At 41.3% G+C, this 19096-nt stretch overlaps 1 protein-coding gene across 1 annotated transcript in view; it reads right to left on the bottom strand.

Moving 5' to 3' along the window:
• Positions 1-19096, bottom strand: part of RERE (arginine-glutamic acid dipeptide (RE) repeats) — a 151711-nt gene that overhangs the window by 28601 nt on the left and 104014 nt on the right. The window contains 1 exon segment of the mRNA XM_010005252.1: positions 18906-18986. Coding sequence (XP_010003554.1) covers positions 18906-18986 — 81 coding nt within the window.

Here is a 19096-nt window from a genome sequence, read left to right as displayed (position 1 = left end):
GGGAAAGAGGGAGTGAAGATCAAGGGGTGGGGTCCTGCCTACCTAAGTGCCATGTTGTAACAGGCTCTTCCTGTCAGCACCTCAAAAATAGAAGATCATAACAATATGTCATAGAAAACTCATTGGTCTGGTATTAGAAAAATTATTTTCTGGACTATGTAGACAGGTAGTATTTTTCAGTAGACTTCCAACCCTCAAATCATTCTCCTGACTCTCCTCTGGACCTGCTCTAACAAGAGAAGACCACATGTTAGAAAAAGGTTGTGTTTGATACTTTGCAGCTTCTCTAAATGCAAAATCCCTGTGTTTTCCAGATGAAATATTCAGTAACCAAAAAATGTTCTCAGCTTTATGTGTGGTTCTCCATCAGTTAGGAGGAAAATGCAGTAGTGACATCTCAGTTCTTAAAGGCATCTGCTGCTTCAAACAATTCACCACCTCAAGTTATTCAACAGCAACAGCCCTTCTGTTCTGCTTAACTCTTCCCTGTTTGCCCAGTTTTTGAGTTGGCAACATCCTGTTCTACCACCTACAATCCCTGTATCCTGCAGGCTCAGGAAAATCCAAAGAAACAAAAAGCCATGGACTTGGGACACAAGCTCCTTTCTGGTTACAAATATGTTCAATTACCCAACCAGCTGACACCTCTAAGGCAGACATCTTGCATCTTGGATTTGAGACATTACACAACTCTGGAAAAGAAACCCTGACACATAGAAGATCACAAACACTATCTTCTCAGTTAAAAACCCCTTTACTACACTGGATTTAGCCACAGATGTGATGAGTGTGGGGTGTGTTTTAAGTGCAGAGATAAGGGAGCAAAGAAATCCCCCTTGCAAATCCCACACTTTTCAGAACAGTCCATCTTTACAAAAGAAAGCCTGCCAATATCCATGTTCAAAAGTACAAATAACCCATTTATCCAGTTAATTGACTGTCCAAAGCTCCTTATTAAATGAAACATCAAAAGTAGGCCACATTAAGAACTGCTATTCCTCCCAGCTCCCTTACCTCCCCCCTCTTCTTGGCCAGCTTTTCCTCAGCAGAAAGTCTACAAATCATGGATTTGTCAAATGCTCCAGCTAAGAAGCCCACGGAAAAAGGATGAGGAGGCAGCAGTGACTGATGTTCAACATTTGCTAAGCCAGCACAGGGGTTGTGGCACTGGAAGGCTGTGGTGGAAGTGTTCCCATCACCTCAGCCTCTGGAAAACTGGAAACCCTGCAGGGATGTTTGCTATTAAAGGTTTGACCACTGGCAAGGCAGCTTTCAGACTAACACCAGTGACACAAGAAAAATGCTGCTGTTAATAACAGCATCCAAAATTTTCAGTTATTCTTGAGGATTTCTATTTCTCAAGGAACCATTTCCAATTGGCACAGTCTGAACCTTGTACAAGGTCTGATCGATTCTGAAGCACAAGATGTAAAATAAAAAAGCAACCCCAAGCTGTGAAACCAAAAAATATTAATTCTTCCACATCAAGGCAGATAGCTTGGTAGATCCCACTTGTTTGTTAAATACAGAATAATTTTAGAAAGAAAGAACATACCTATAAGCATTTTCCCTGTGGTTGGCACTACTGGTTAAACACGTTACCATCACACTCTACATTCAAAGGAAGAAGTTTTCAAGATGCTGTCACAGTTTGACCATATCTGCCCACACACATCATCAATCATCCTTTCTACCCCCTCCCCATTACCACCAAAGGCTTATTTTTTAAAATTAATGCCAAGCTTTTACAGCACTGCTTATTTCACCAGGCAATACTTCTCCTTAAAGATATTTTTATCTTCAACAGCAGCACTGCAAGTATCTGGAACAAGGCAGAACTGCTTAAAAGAAAAGGATGGGAGAAACATGGCACAAGACTCTCAGAATAAAAAAAAACAACCCAACAACTGCGATGTAACCCCGAAATAATTGGCTCCATACTTCCAACATTAAAAGCAGCCCTTTTCAAGATAAAAGAGACCAGGCTGCCCATAGTGCACTAGTGAATAATCTCTCAAAGGCCGATGTTAACTGCACATTTGAAAACTAACCTTCAGGAACAGTTCACACTGTCACAAGGCTGTTCAACCCTTTGTGTTTGAAAACTCTGCCTGGACACAAGCCTGTAGTTTTATCACATGTATCACATTTGGAAAGATGGGGGGGGGGAGGGTTGTGTGTATTTTCACCCTCCTAGTTTCGCTTTGGTTTGTTAAAGCAACGGTACATTCACATGCCATTCTTGTTCCCCTCAGCTTGTGTCTCCCAGGGCAAGTGAAGCAAAGAATGGCAGGGACATGTCAACAATATAAGGGATTGTATCAGGGTCCTGTTACCCTGAAAATGGGGTAACTTCTTCCTGTAAAACTACACTGCTTCTGTACAAACCTGGTGGTCAAGCTGAGACCTCTGTGGACACGTGTGTCCTACATGGACAAGCTGAGAGTGAGGCTGAATCACATAAAACCCCAAATTGTAATTGTAATGCTACAATAGATACCCATGCATATTATCACGTTCCATTGTACAGGGAACACTCTCTGGTTCTAACACTTTAAAAACAAAAATGAGAAGTAACCTGAAACATGTGCCTTCCCCCATCCCATGTCATTAACTAGATCACTGCATCGTATCCTCAGAGATTTGTTTAGCACTAATTCAGTTTTCCAAGGGCAGGCATCTCTGAGATACTTGACTATCACTGGCTAAAACTGTCCTTCATGGCAGTCTAGGCTGGTTCCTCCACCAAAAAGAGAATGAGGCTTTCAGTACATTGTGTTACCTTTAAAAAACTGGGTAAAGGGAGGGAGGAAACTGCGGGTTTTTCGGGATGATGTTGATCAGTAACGAGTCTGTTAGTCATTCTGTCTGCGACACATGCTGCACTCCTTGGAATAAATTCAAATAAAAGTTTAACAAGTCCAGATAAGCTTTAAAGTTAAAAACCAGTCTGTTAGTTTCCAAACCTAAGATAATTCTGCATACAGGAAGAGTTCAAAAAACAGTCAAGCGGAAAAAATAATTCACTATGAATTGTAGTAAAGGAGGCAACAGGTCAGCAGTGCAGAGTGTGTCACCTGCATGGCATGAAAATGCTGTACAGCCTAAACATCACACTTAATGCTTTCCTACTAAATTGTCTTGTGGTTTCTACCCAAGAGGAACAATCCAGCTAACAAGACTTAAACTGTGGAAGGGGTAACAAACCAGGTTGCTTCCTGAATTGGGATATTCTCCTGGTACTGTAGTTATGGATGTGTGCATATTTTGATTTACTGTGAAGGAAAATTTTTGTTTAACACACCAATGAATTACATCCAACAAGGTAGGAAAGCACCAATTTCCTTCTGGCCTTTGGTGGAGGTATTAGCTTCAGAAAAAGAACAAGCTCTTTACTGTACAGATACACAGATTTCTAAGAACATTTGAATTTTTAAGTAGATTGAATATGTGGGACAAGGTTAAAGCATTACAAGATACAGCCAACTACCCGTGTTCTTTCTTGGTATCTGTGTTAGAAAAGTATCTGTTCTGTATTCAGTGCTCTGGCAATTAAAAATAAAAAAATCCAACAGTAAAACCTAACAAACCCACGACAAAAATTACTTCTTTACAGTCCATCACAGCAGACCTTGAGCAGAGTAACACCCAATAACAAGAGCTCAACCAGGCATCAATTCCCACAGCACCCTTGAAAATTCAAATTTTCAGAAATGCATTGAAAGTGGAAAAAAAGCACACCAGCAGATATCACCTAACTCTGAATTCAAACACTCAGTTCTTGTAGCAAATGTGTATATTTACTTGGGTTATTTTTTTTTCCTATTTAAAACCAGGCAAGGGCTTTTAAACTTGAATTTCCTTACTCAGAAGCAAGCTGCTGCTGACCCAAATAGCACACACTCCTTCCTCCCTTCAGAGAGACAAAAGCAGCAAGACAGGTTTTGTGTTACTCATGTTTCCCTAATCCATCAAACACACGCTGCTGCAAAGTGCTCTCCTAATTGAAACCATTCTAATTGACAAACACACGAACAAAGCTTTTTCTGTGGTTCACTGGCCAGTTTTTTTCCTGAGCTTTGGTTATTCACTGGGCTTAGCAAAATTTGCACCAGCGTGACCCTGGACACCCAGGAGGGCCGGGTGCAGGTGCACAGCCTCCCAGCACCCAGAGCTCCCAGCCTTCAGAAGGCAGTGGCACAGAATTCCTCAGAAATGCTTCAAAGCCAACAGAGAAAACCTCCTGCAAAAGGGCTTCTAACCTATCAAAGGATTTAATTAAGGGGTACACAGTTGTTTTCTGCTCAGCAGATATGCAGGTACCTGCAACTTCTATTCCAGTGTCTGCATCTCTGAGGGCAGATATCCCACGGCTACAGATCCCCTGGGAAGGAAGAAAGCAGAGCTGCCAGGAACCCTGCAGCCTCCAAGCAAGCAACGTCAACATTAATTATTATGGAGACAAGGCAAAATAATACAGAGGCAACAAAGCTCTGGCAGCATCTCACTTATTTTCTTGCTGCCCTTCAGGAACACTCCTAATGAAATACAATGGAAATCCCCACTCTATCCTGCAGATGAAAGTGACCTTGGGAAGTGGGGGAGAAGAGGAATAAAAGGAGATGGATGATCTTGAGAAACTGCCTGGTACCCAACAGATCAGATCCCCAGCACCTTCCTTCCCCCCTTCAGAAGGGGACAGGTCTCTGAGCATCAGAGCAAACCAGATCTGTCAACATCTTCTGCCCACTGGGTTTCCACTTGCTGGGCATTTCCCCTGCACCTCTCCATCTGCAAAGCCTGCAACTGCAGACATTAAACCCAATTAAAGAAATTACCTCTTCTTATTACCCTTCCTTCTGTTAAAAAGCTGAAGACTGATGAACAGAGTATCTGGGCACCAAGTTACACAACAGACTATTGTTAGCACTGAAGGACAGAGGATATATACCTGGAAGCAAGAATATCCAAACAATCAGCAGCCCAGAGAACTTACTAATCCTGAAATAAGAAGTCCCTGCTAGTCTGGGTTGGCTTTTTTGGTTGTTTTGCTTGGGATTTTATTGCTCATTTCAACATGACCTTTATGAAATGACAAACCAAGACCGAACAGTGCAGCAGAAAGGCTGTTTATCTACAGCCTGCAGGATTTCCATTCCCTGTTTTCAGCTCTGAGATGACAACTGAAGCGATCAAAAATAACGTGAAGCCCAGTTTTTAAAATTTCACATATGTTTTCTACATAGATTCACTTGAAAAGGTCAACATCAAACTTCAGTAATTCAAAAAACCCAAAAAAACTTCAAACTGGTTTGGCACAGACATAAATATATACAAGTAGCTATTTGGTGGTGATTCACACAAATTTGTTACATCCTGCTTAATTGCTGAAGCAGGGAAAACTCCTGCAGTTGCAGTTTGCAAAAGCCAGTGTTGGTTTTTCAGAGTCAGGACTGGAGATTGTGTAAACATGCAATAAGGCCTATAAAAGAGTGACTGGATGAGGTGGGAATATGGTAGGGCAATTTTCACTTAAAACACTTGAAAACCCCATTGATTTGTCTTCAGCAGCCTATTAATATGCTCCATGGAAAAATATTTAGCAGAGTGGGGCAAATGGGGTCATTCTTAACCACAAACAGCAGCTTCCAACCTCCATGTGTCTCTCTACAGCAGATACACACCTATTAAATACACCTCCTAAAAGTATATGCATCATTTCCAAATATGTCTTGGACAGCTATGGATTAAAACTCTCTGGTTGCTCACATCTAACAAGACTTTAGCTTCCTCTTTTTCATCCATCAGATGAATATAATTTGAATAGTTCCTGCAAGGCTTACAAGTTTGAAGAAAACAGATTTCTCTGAAACAAGCACATTACTCACTTTAAAAGTGTATGTGATAAATAAGGGAAAGATAAGGAGGAGAGCTTTATGCCTACAGTGAGCAGACAAATTCTTTCTAGAAGCTCTTATGCTCACAACAAAATAATGTTCTTTTAAAGCCAGGCAACGACAACAACCAGAATTTATCACATCAAATGCTGCAGAATAAGAACATGAGCTGGAATTGTTAAATCAATACAACTTGATCATAGCACTGAAGGTGGAAGAGCCTTTGTCCATGTAACTTCATCATAACATGGTGAAAGTCCAGTTATACAACCCACAGGGTTATTATACTCACTGGATCTGATTTAACAGTGGGAATTAGGATAAATGCATTTCTCCATATGTTCTTAAAGCATCCAGAGTGTGCTAGGTTTATGGAAAAAAAAAAAATTAATAACATCTGAATCTACAAGGTATTAAATTCTGCAGAACAAAATCAGGGTCCAAACCAAAACCCACTTATTTCTGTAAATTATGTTCTTCCAGAATATAAACCATTATATATTGCGACTGTTCAAGACAATGAAAGGAAACCTATGCAGAAAGTAGAGTCTGTATGAGAGCAAAACTGCAGAGAAACCAGCCAAGCCCTAGTAAAGCAGAACCACCACAACTAAGAACACTGTTCAGATAAGAAAAAAAATATTCTTACATAAACTAGAAAAATATACAATCTCTGATGAGGTCATGAGGCTTTTGTGACACCCACTCCTACACAGGCAGGCAACAAAAGGGTCTCTTGGGTTCTTGGAAACGAGCATTTAAAATGGCAAAATCTCCCTTCCCCTTATCTTGTGCTGCTGAATGGAAACCACAGAATCATGGAATCGTAAAGGTTGGAAGAGACCTTCAGGGTCATCAAGTCCAACTGTAATCCAACTATCACAACCACTAAACTATATCCTGAAGCACCCACAGGTGAATGTTTCTTGGACATCTCCAGAGATGGCAACTCCACCACCTCCCTAGGCAGCCCCTTCCAATGCCTCATCACTTGTCAGTAAAGACATTTTTCCTAATATCCAACCTAAACCTCCCCTGGCACAACTTAAACCCACTTCCTCTCATCCTATCACTAGTTACTTGGGAGAAGAGATCAACACCAGCCTTTCCATAACCTTCCTTCAGGTAGTTGTAAGAGAGCAGTAAGATCTCCCCTGAGCCTTCTCTTCTAAACAACCCCCAGTTCCCTCAGCCTCTACTCATACCACGTGCCCTCCAAACCCCTTACCAGCCTTGTTGCCTTTCTCTGGACTTTTCTCCAGGACCTCATTGTCTCATACTGTGGAGCCCAGAACTGAACACAGTGCTCAAGCTGTGGCCTCACCAAGGCCAAGTACAGGGGCATGATCACTTCCCTACTGCTGAACACACTGTTTTTGATACAGGCCAGGATGCCCTTGGCCTTCCCGGCCACACTGCAGGCTCATGTTCACCCAGTCATCCACCAGTACTCCCAGATCCTTTTCCACCCGCTGCTTTCAAGCCACTTTTCCCCAAGCCTGGAGCATTGCTTGGGGTTACCGTGATCAAAGTGCAGGACCCAACACTTGGTCTTGTTAAACCTCATCCCACTGGCCTCAGCCCATTGATCTAACCTCTCCAGATCTCTCTGCAGGGCCTTCCTACCCTCCAGCAGATCAACACTCAATTCAGTGTCATCTGCAAACTAGCTGAGGGTGCCCTTGATCATCCAAGTAATGCAGCCAACACCAGACATGTATCTAAACTCACTCTCAAGCCTAAAGGCCTAAAAGAAACTTCAAGGAAAAGAATGGATGTAAAGGAACAGTGGTGGGACTGTGAGAAAAAGGAAAGGAGAGAGAAAAGGGTTAATTTTATAGTTTAATGGGGTTTCTTTTTTTTTGGCAGGGGGGGAGGAGGTGGGTTGAAGGGGGTGGTTGGATATTTTTGGCTTGTTTGTTAGGGAGGTGGCATGATTTATTTTCTCCAGTTCCCTCTCACTGCAATTCAGGTAATGAAAGACTTGAGCTTTGGCAAAGATTTAAAAAAAAAAAAAAAAAAGGAACCATAATGAAGCTTACTGGAAACAAAGCTAATCAAACCTGAACAGTAACAAAGGGTAAAAAAAACCAACATGTTCACTGTATCACATCTTCCTTGCTGGCCAAGAGCCCAGAGTTTTCATTACAGTTTTTTTCCTACCCCCATTTCACAATTGCATTACCCAGCCCTGGCCCAGGACACTCAGCTTTACAAACTGTATTTTCAGGAGGTCAGCTTTCAGGAGGCCAAAAACCCAGCATGTGGAAAGTGTTAAAGACTTGCATGTAGTAGAGGAGGTTCTTTAAAACTACTACTGTTCAACTCCAAAAATCTTGAAGCTTCACAGATCATTAGAGGTTTGTGAACCACAGAGAAGGGCAGAGTTAGCAAAATAAATCAAGAGTTCCTGTGGGATGTCCTGGTGCTTTACACAACAAGAGGCACCAGGCACAAAGCAGGCCCAGAATTAAACAACAGGGAGGACTTCTCAAATTGCATGAGGAAAGAGCTGTTTTATAACCTGGAATGTACTCTCCCTTTCTTTAACCATTAGGGTTAAGAGGCATTGTACAAAATAATTCAGGTTGTGTCAGGAGCACTGGGAGGAAGGGAAAGGGGAGCACAGAAAGTATGTTTGGGGGAGGGAAGGAGAGGAATCCACTCAACTGTTCCACCCAACAAGCACTATCTATTTCACCCTGGCAATAAAAGTTATCAGCACCTTTTTAATGCCAGATTTCTTACTGCTGTACAGGAGTTCGGTAGCATAAAAAGAAACAATATTCCCTGCCAATTTTCTGTACCAGATGACCAAAGCCAATACAGATTTCTCAACCATCAGTGCTGTCTGCATTTTGTATTTTGTCATTAATCTCACAACACTTCGTTTATTTCTTAAGACTCCAAGTTCTTAAATACAGCAATTACTTTGGAAACAATTTCTTTTGTTTACATCTCCCCAAAAGAGAGACTTTCAAAGTTTACATTTACAAAGAAAAGGGAGAATTGAAAAATTTCATCTTGAAACACCTCATGAGAAGGAAATAAACCTAACAACATCCTGAGGTTTGTAACAAATAAGGAATGCAAAAAGCAAAAGGTTTCTGTGGAACCTGTCTGGATTACTCAAGTGTTTGATGGGACACCACCTGCACCTTCCTCACCAGAGTCAAGGCAAGAAGGGAAGAAGTGTGTTCAATTTCTTGACTGCAGCTTAAGTGTAGTTCTACCTGGGACAACAAGGGCAGTGTCAGCACAGGGAGCTCCCTGAGCAAAATGCACCAACAGCACAAATGGTGCTCCCAGTCTTGCAAGATACTTACTACTCACCAGCAGCAATGGGAAACCCAAAGCCTAAACATTTCACACGGCTCACAGCTTCATTATCTTTCTTTTCCACATACCAGAAGATGTTAAAGGTGCCTGAAAAGGCCTTCTACATCTTGGCAAGGAAAGGAATCCCCCACTCTAAATCCACCAACAAACATAGGTATCAGGGCTCTGGTTCAGATTTGCAACCTTCCTCCCACCAGCTGAAGAGCAGGGGAACAGGCCTCCTCCCTCACATGCTGCTGTGATAGAAACAGAGCACCAGCATCACCTGTAAGTTATCATGAACATTTTTATGTCCTGAGAAATTATATTCTAACATATTCAGTTTATTCCACAATCTGTGTAATTCCTGGGAGTTTTCCTTGGCAAGAAAAAGAAAACCACAACCCCCCCAAACCAGTAATCAAGCACTGCTTCTTTTTTACAGCTGGTTTAAAACAAAAATGACAAAATGAGTGCATCTGCCTACTGAAATTGTTATTGTCTTGTTCTCACAGTACAGTTATAGCAGCATATTACAGGATATTTAGGACTGAATAATGTATTTGGGGGCTGATTCCATGCCAAAAGATCACTGAAATGCTGTTCTTATGGTGCCATCTGGGGCAGGAAGCAACGATTAAGGCCAACGATCTGTTGTATAAGAAGAAAGTTAATTTCATGCTCAGTGTGGCAGACAAGACACATTAAAAGTTTAGTTTACTCTCTGCCAGTACACTATTTATTTATTTCCTCGTGCCCAATCTTTCGCCCTCAAATGCCTTCTCTGTTGAACCCCACTCACCCTCAGCAATGATTTTTTAAACGTCTGAAAATTGCTTTGTGCTGCTCAGAACTCCAGATCACCCTGACTCTTCTCTAATGTGACTCTCCACAGGTCAAAGCTGTTCTTATTTATTTACTTCTTGAACTGCTGCAATACCTTTTGAAATTGTCATCTCTCTCACACACTGGAAATGCAGACATAAAATGGCACCACTTGGGATAACAGCAAGGTAACATCCTCAGTTATGTTAGCTGCAGTCCAGCTGTGCCTCCTCAGGTTTTTCCCTTTAATGGTACATTTGTAATTAATCTTCATGATCCCTGACTAGGATAAGAAAGCAGTGTGAGTGCTGAGGAGGAGGAAACATAATGGAAAGACAGAATGTTGTTCCTCAAATGTAAGCAAGCCACCAGTCTGGCAAACACTAAATGTGAGCAGACTGTGCTGGCTTCCAGTGGCTAAAAAAGGATAAAATTTGGTCCAAATACACACACAAAATCAAAAACCCAATTACATATAGGCCATAAAGATTGAGATAAAACACAGAAGCTGAATTAGCTGCAAAAACTGCTGGAGTTTCAATGTGGTTTGTTTTTCAATATCTCAATTGCCATAAAACCCACTGCTTACCAACCAAACCACTTGTCTCTATATCTCCCTCCCTTTCTAAAAGCCCTTTGTAAAAAGAATTCCTTTGCTCCATCAGGGAATTTTTAAGTTAGCATTCCCACTGCATAGATAACCAGGCAGACACCACCTGAAGCAGCCACACAGCACTGCTGGGCTGCTGCTCTTCCAAACAGACCCCACCACCTTCCAATCCCACGTCCCTGCATAACAAAGTCTTCAACCTGCCATAAAACAAACGCCATCGAGCCACAAATATCTTCCCAGATTAGATCACATATTTGTAGGATGAGATTTGTGCAACACCATTTCACATCAATGCAACTATTATGAAGGACATCAAGGCTTATCTTTCTGCTTTGCCACAGACAGTTTTGGTTTCCCTGAGTCAGTCACTGGGTTTGCTTCTGGCCCAGCTCTTCTAAAAACCTCCATTCCACACCCCACAGTGCTGTACATCATGTATATAATTAAAGATCAGGAGACCCTCAGGTATCAGTTTGGGGTCTGTGAGTCACTACCACAAAGGGGATTATATGGAGAATATTTCTCTATTAAGCCATTCCAAAAATCAAGACACCAGGAAGGATTAATACAGAGTAATTTATTAAAGAAGCTATCCATAGTTTATAAAACTAGCACCATTCTAATACAGGATGTCCCACCAACATCACTGTTGCTTTGATGGCTTTTTAATTTTTGTCGCTCTGAAAGCTCATCTTTAATCTTTAAAGCCTTAGTCTCTAACTGAATGAGAAACAATCAACATGAAGGGCTTGGTGCACAGCATCCATCAACGAGTCTTGCCAGTGTAAGAGACTCAACCATGAAAATAAACTGCACAAACTCTCAGACACCTATTTTATGTACCTGAGATTCACAGGACCTTAATATTGATGTCTGAGTGTTTGATACCATCTGACAACTGCTACCAAAGAAAAAAAGCTATTATCTTTTCTCATAGGTAAAGAAAAACACAGGATAAGAAGCACAGAGTAGTTGAGAAAAATATTTTAATCATAGTCACAAAGACCTTTTGAGCATAGAAGGAGAAAAGGAGATTTCACAAAATGAAAATAAACTAAAATGCCTTATGATGGTGAATTATAAGCAGAAGGAAAATGCAGAGTAACAGAACTCTGAGGAGTCACAGAAGCACTGTGTTCTCTCAGTTGTTGAGGATTTGGACAAGATTATGTCAATTTCCCTAATAATCTTGGCTTAGATCTTCAAGTGCACACCTTCCACTACTAAGCAGAAACTGGCCTTTTTGGCTTTCTGACAAGACTCAATGCAATTGCCTAATGGCCTTTTTTGCTTGCAACAATATTCTACCCCCATATACCTCTAAGCCTTCTGAGAAAAATAAACAACGAATTTCAATCTTGTAATATAAAACAATTAAAAAAAAATCCCCACCAGAGTGCAGAGTTAATTTATTATCGATGCTAATCACAATTCTAGAGTCCAGCTGGCACAGTGAAACCACCTGGTTTTATGCTCTTCACCTACATAGGTTGCTTAGTAAGAAACTCAAATAAACAGCCTGGGTTTTTGAGCTGATGACACTAAATTAACTTCAGAAGTAAAATAACACATTGAAAATGAATTCCCTTCTTCGCTTAAGAGAAAGCTTAAGTGATTTAAAATAATAAAAGCAAAGTACTTGACTTCTTTGGCTTTACTTCCTTCAAGTAAAATCAAGACACTCAGGTATGCAAAAGGATATTTTGGTCTTTGGAAGATTAACCACAGTCATCATCCAGAGCAGTGGCACTGGGCCCCAGCAGCCAACAGCCAAAGTGAAAAAGCAGTTCACACAGCAAGGATTTAAGAGCTCAGCAATATATACCTGCAGGATACGTTAAGTCAAACGAAGCAGCTCAGGAAACTGCAACAAAAGGAGCACACATGGTATATAAACCATGGAGCTGGAACTGTGGCCCAAGCTTGTCCAATAAAGCACACAGTCAGCAGCTCTGCTCACCCATAAGCCCTGAAGTCACTTTGAGAGATGAAGATCATGTGGTGCATACTGGAGTTAAATCTTTATGTCTCTTCACACCTTTCCAAACATTCTGGTTTTTCATCCAGTAAAATTATGACATTTGAAATAGGTTTAACAGTTAAACTTTCAAGAACAAGCCAAATCACAGCGAGCACACATACTGAACATCCCTTGCAGATGATCTGGTCTTTGTAAACAGCTTTCAGCTCAGGGCCTCTTAAATTTAGGAATATCTCCATCTGAGCTCAGCTCCTATGAGCTCAGCATTTCATTAAATTCTTTGGCTTCCTTATTCTGCTCCTGGTGAGAAGCATGAACTGAATTACTGTGTCTCCTCCTCGGTGCACAGCTCTACCTTAAAGCCAAACATACCAGCTTAGTGTTCTCCTTATATCTGGTAAGACAGTCACACTCAAAAAAACAGCAACATGTTCCCTCCAGAGGAGTTTGTTATGCAAATAAATCAAAGGTTCCACTTACACAGGAAAAGCAGCTGACTGATGCCTCTGCCCATTTTCCAAAACAGACTGAAGCCCAGCAGGGTATCTGCTATGGCTAAAGAAAAAGTCTTGGGCTATCAGCTTTAAAATGTGAAGCCTATAGTCCCTGTTCTACCAAGAACAAAACCCTCTGACTGCAATATCCATGCAATGGAAGCCCCAGCAGCAGCGAGCAGAGATGAAATGAAAAGCAGCAGTGGCTGTTTGTGTTGGCACTCACTTCAAACCCTAATGGAAAATTTCAGCTCTGACTGCACCGAGGCTAGAACAAGTTATTAAGGAAAAGGGTTCAGCTTTCAAACAGAAAAGGCTTACATAGCTTGTCCCTTTCTGAACACTCCTGCAGCAAAGCAAGTCAGGAAACAGTATGCCTTGATCAGGCCATGTATGAATATCCTCTCACTAGGGGAATATTCCATCAAATAAAATGTATTTCCTTTGGGAAAGGAGAGCAGCAATCGTGCCCCCACCCCACGGACGCTATTGGCACAAGTAAGCTACACCACTACATGCAAATATTCAGAAGGGCAATGTAAGGCTAACTAATCACTTGATACCAATGGACCAAAACACATTTGCCTAATTATCCCCCTCGTTTGACCAAAGGAAAACTACTATTTGAACGACTGTGTGGAGGGAGAATCTCCACCTTTCATGAGCCCATGAGAATTGTGCACAAACATTCCTAAGGCTGCTTGTTGACATGAACAATACACAGTTTGTCCTCAGAGAGGACAAGCACCTTGCCAGCCTGCACATATGGCAACTGCAGTGACCTTTCAGCTACTACACATTTGCACCATGTTTAAGAGCTACTCAGGAAGCCAATATTGTATATTATGTAACAAAAGATTAAGCATTAATGAGGCAAGAATAAAATTGTTTATCTAAACCCCAGTCTAAAATTAAACAGAAGTTTATGCTGAAAGCTCACACTGCACTCATTTTGTCTCCCAACATTAACAGAGCACAGCTTATTTAGTCTCAGATAAATCCCAATAGCATTTAATTTGGAGAGAAGGATTTTACTATCAGAAGAGAGAATCTTTCTCCTAAAGAAGAAAGTGACACATACGTAGTTCTTAAGTGTGTGAACACAGCATGTTGCAGGCATTTTGATCAGTTCATATTAATTACTTCTATTTACACTGTTTTAAAGCTAAATCCAGGACCATCCACCCAGAGGCAAGACCTTTCCATTGCACTGCCCTCTCCTGCTAAGCAGCCAAAGCCAAAAATCACACAGACGAAAGATACCTGTGTGCTCAATAGGAAAATTCAAACCAAAATTAGCCAGAGTCTGCATGCCTCCACAAAGGCCCACTGTCCTCTTTTTAGAGTTCTCACTACACAAAAGAGCTCTACAAGGCTCACTAAGGAGCTTCAGCCTGCCAGAAAAAAAAGACAAGCAAATTAGACAATCACTGTACCATAAACTTTGCCTGACAAATGCTGTAGGAGTCAGTAGAGAACCTCAAAGCATTCAGAAAGGTGCCATACCCAGTTCTAAGAAGTCAAAAGTACTTGGGCTTACTCCCATGAAAGACAGTTTTCCAAATGCTCAAGTGCAGGACATGCTTTGGGTATCTAATGAAACAACATGATACCCTTCTTGAACTCGTGTAAGGCTGTCACAGGGACAATCGCACACACTCTCCCCCATATCCAGTGGCTAATGAACCAGCAGGAGATGTTTTAGTTTGGCTGGTCAGGCACCACCTCTGCCACAAAGCAGGCTGCAGGAACTCCAGCCAGAGGGAAACAAACCTGATTATTCTGGGATTATGGCCTTCAATAGCTCAGGCAAACTGCACCTGCACCAGGGCTGCAGCTCACAGAAGTGACTGTGAGTGACCAGCACAGGGGCACGGTGAGTGGAACAGGATCCAGCTCCACATCTCAGCCAGCTGACCCCGTCACTTGGCCTCCTGTTCCTGCTCCCACTGGACATGATTGCACTGCACAAGCCCACGTTTGTTCCATGTCTCTATTTAACTTCTGCATGTCACTAATGTGGAGTTAAGCTATAGACAAGAACACACTAAGCCAATCCCCAACCCCGCAGGCGTTTAAGTACACTTATCTCAGGCCTATTGCAGTGCACCAGCTTCTAAAACTCTCAAATTCAAGTAGCTCAGTGTAATCACCTAAAGAATTCAGAGCAGGAAAGTTTTAAATACTTTGAAAATCTCTTATTACCACAAAGGTTTAGCAAATTAACCCAAAACAGGAGGGGAAAAAATAAATCACATTTAACCAAATCAGACACTTAGGAAACTTGTTGCCAGCTCTGTAGCTTGCATTCTCACAACATACATTTAAATCAAAGTTATTAATAAAAACAGTTCACGTCACAGGTGCCTCCACAAGGATCAGACCTGCTGCTAAGCATGAACTAAATGAGAACAGGATATTTCCCCAAATATGTCATCCAACTACAGCTACAATTGGCTACCAAAAAACTATTCAGAAGGGGAAAGCCAGACACATGGGAACTGAGGAGAAGATATATTTAAGACAGAGTTCAATGGAAAAACCCAAGGAAGTTTCAGAAGTTTTACCTCATCCCTGGAAGTGTTCAAGGCCAGGTTGGATGGGGCTTAGAACAAACTGGTCTAGCGGGAGGTGTCCCTGCCCATGGAAGGGCTTGGGACTAGATGACATTTGAGGTCTCTTCCAGCCCAAAGCAGCCTGTGATTCTAATTAAGCATTTTTCCTCCAGAGTCTCAGTTAAGAGCTGGTCTTAGTTCCTATGTCTATTGCTTATACAAGCTATATAGAAGCGAATGCTACTGCTACTTACACTGATGCCCACTGGGAATCCCTCTCGGACATGCCCTTTGAAATAAATTAGAAATTTGAAATAAACTAGAAGAGTGAAAACCTAAACAAACACACCGCTTTGATATGCACTACCTTCTTGCATAAAGTTGTTTGGGTTTTTTCCTGCTGGTTACTCATTCAGAAGTGATTAAAAAATAGTTGGTCAACTATGTTAAACTAGTTAAAACACTGAAAAATACAGGGTTTTCTTAAAAGATACGGTACACTAACTGTGGAGAGGAAAAAAAGTCAAATAGGACATTCTTTAACATGCTTGTGAAAACTGAGTACAGCCATGGACACTTTACACCTTCCAGTATTATAAAAGAAACTATGTCATATTCATGGCTACATTCTGACTGCCTGTACAGAAGCATCAGCTTGATCTAATGTAAAGCAGGCCTGGTCTCTACAGTAATTTTGTATTTCCATTGTACTCCTGATCTCCCAGGCCTGCAAGGCTCCAGCTGCAAGGCTTAAGACTACACGACGAGTGCTCCCCCAGTGAAACCAGCATAAATACCAGTGTCTAGAAAAGGCATGTATTAGACCAGAAGCATGATAACAAGGAGATTTAACTTTAAGTGGGTTTTGCAGAGAGGTAAAAACCCTGACCCCCCTCTCTGCAGGTTTCAGTGACTAGTAAACTCCAGTAAATCACAAATGTGCAGGATGGATTGACCTACAGCCCTGGTTTCCATTTAGGCCAAGTCACTTTAAAAACGCCCCTGACTCAATTTTCAAGTAGCTTTTGCAGAACTTGGGAGTTGCTGTAGTGTTTTTGTGTCCATGTAGTAATTTTCAGAGTTTCACCTCATGTTAATATTGTGGCTGAAGAGGAAAATAAGGCCTTTTTTCCAGTGTTCCTGGAATCGCTAGAGGGTTGGTTCACACTGCAATTGAAAAATGGCCAGCAAAGGATCTGAAATTATTCTGCTGCTGAAAAAAACCAGACAAATTTATTCCACAGCCTTGTAATTTTCATTATTCTCTATTCCACTTTAAGGAGGAAAAGCAAAACTGGACAGTCCAATATTATTCACTACAGCCTTTATTTTGTGTATCTTACTACAGCAAAACTGCTGCAAATTTTGTCTGAAACAAGATTTGAGAATTGAAAGAAAGCAGAAGTGAGACCCATGGGCAAAAATAGGAAAGAGAGATTAAAACAATCCGTTGTAGGACAAAGGTTATTTGTAGATCAGTTACCAGCAGCACTTAAAAAAGCCTGCTCAGAACCATCAACACACGGCTGCCCAGCTGATCCAACTCTGTATTTAGTCTTCTCTATACTAAAAATTCAGAGGTAATGAAACAAAAATGTAACACTTGAAAAATGATAGTTCATCTGGAGTTTGACACCATTCGCAAACTTGCAAAACTTTCTGTAAAAGCCTCAGGGCTGATACCCAAGTTCAAATGTAGAAGTCAAGCAGCACAAACAGGGTCAGACACCTGCCCCCAACTCTCACTTCTTCAGCTTTTCTTTTCCTTTCTCCTGCAACATGTTTTCCTCTATCACAAAGATACACTTTATATTTAAAAGCATATTTCCTAGTTGCTGTAATTCAAACTTCAGAAGAGTACTTTTCCCTCTTGGTAACTTTACTATCAGCAGAATTCATTTCTAAAGTAAACACCAATTTGTTCTAAACACATTGCTAGCAGATACTCTGAAGAAAAAAGGAAAGAAACTGCTAAAGCTGCTTATGTGCTGGATTAGTGAGATGTTGCTAAGACACATACTATTTCAGCATTCCTTCTAACCTGTCATCTTTCCAGCACTGGGCCTTCATACCTCAAAATCCAACAGAATACGAAAGCAAAGTCTACCCACTCTTGATGGATAATTAGCTTTTCCCATAATTCTCAATAGAATCAGTGAACATACACAGCAGCTGAGGCACTCCAGGAACCATTTCACCCTCCCCTTTCTATTTGACTTCTGCAGTGTTACTAAAGACTGTGATATCCCAGCATGTCTGACAAGAACATCTCCAAAGAGAAGAGAAACATCCCACAGTTAAGTGACAGGTTTTACAATATTTTTACAGTAATGTTCTCCCCCACTGAACATCCAAATTCCACACACACAGAAGTCTAAACAACCAGTTATGCTTTAAATAAATATTTTCCAGATCACTAACACATTGCTGGAAAATAGTAAAACTCAATTTTCACTGAGTTATCTCTCTTCTAAATTCAGAACAAATATCAAAACCACTTCCCAAAACCACCCTCCCAGCAGCTAAATGACACCTGCAGAACAGAAACCGAAGCTTCTAGAGAAGCTTGGCAATTAGGACTAATGGAAAAGTAACTAGATTCCCAAGGCCTCTCAAACCCTCTTTCCTTTGAAGAAGTCAACCACTCCTCCCTGTCCATCTTCCCTTCTAAGCACTTGCCAGGATTTTCAGAGGAATGACAAGTTACATAAGGGTTATGAAGTTCAGCAGAGCAAAAAGCCACAGATCGATGCAGGAACTGAAGTCACACACACTTTGCTGCCCACGTCTCAGGAAGGTGAAGAGTTAAAGCACAAATTCTGCAGGTCTTCGGAGCAGGCACATACCTCTGCCTTCCAGATTCAATTATGTTTTGTTTTAGGCTTTCTTTAATTACCCGCTGTCATTCGAGCCCAACTGGGTGACATAAATGTATTATCCTGTCATAATGTCAGGATTTAAAATTAGATTTGGTCTCCATAAATACACTTCACCCAACCTCAGTGTCTCCGTCCAGCAATGACGACTCATTTTATGTAACGTCTTTTATACAGTAAGACCTAAAAAACTGCACTAAAAACAAAAATTACAGCTACCTTTTCTGGCTGTGGATTTCTCTTCCCTTTATCTGGAGAGAAATCAGGGTGAAAGTGAGTTTCCTAAGATCAAACGCTGAGGCAGCGAGAGAAAAAAGCAAATTACATCAAGTCCAAATGTACTCACAGTCTCCTTATTCGGCAGCAACTCCTTTCGGATCCTGAAGAAGTTCTTGCCGTACTGCCTCAAGCCCTTAATGAAACGCTTCTGTGATAAAAGACAACAAAAATAGCGTGTCAGAAGAAGGAAATACAACATCACAAACCCCAAAACTTGTCCAGCAGCACAGCAGCCGAGCAGCGCTGGGAGCCGAAGGG

This window comes from Chaetura pelagica, unplaced genomic scaffold, assembly GCF_000747805.2.
Source record: "Chaetura pelagica isolate M959 unplaced genomic scaffold, ChaPel_1.0 scaffold159, whole genome shotgun sequence".
NCBI lineage: Eukaryota > Metazoa > Chordata > Aves > Apodiformes > Apodidae > Chaetura > Chaetura pelagica.
This window is presented reverse-complemented; position numbering and strand designations above follow the sequence as displayed.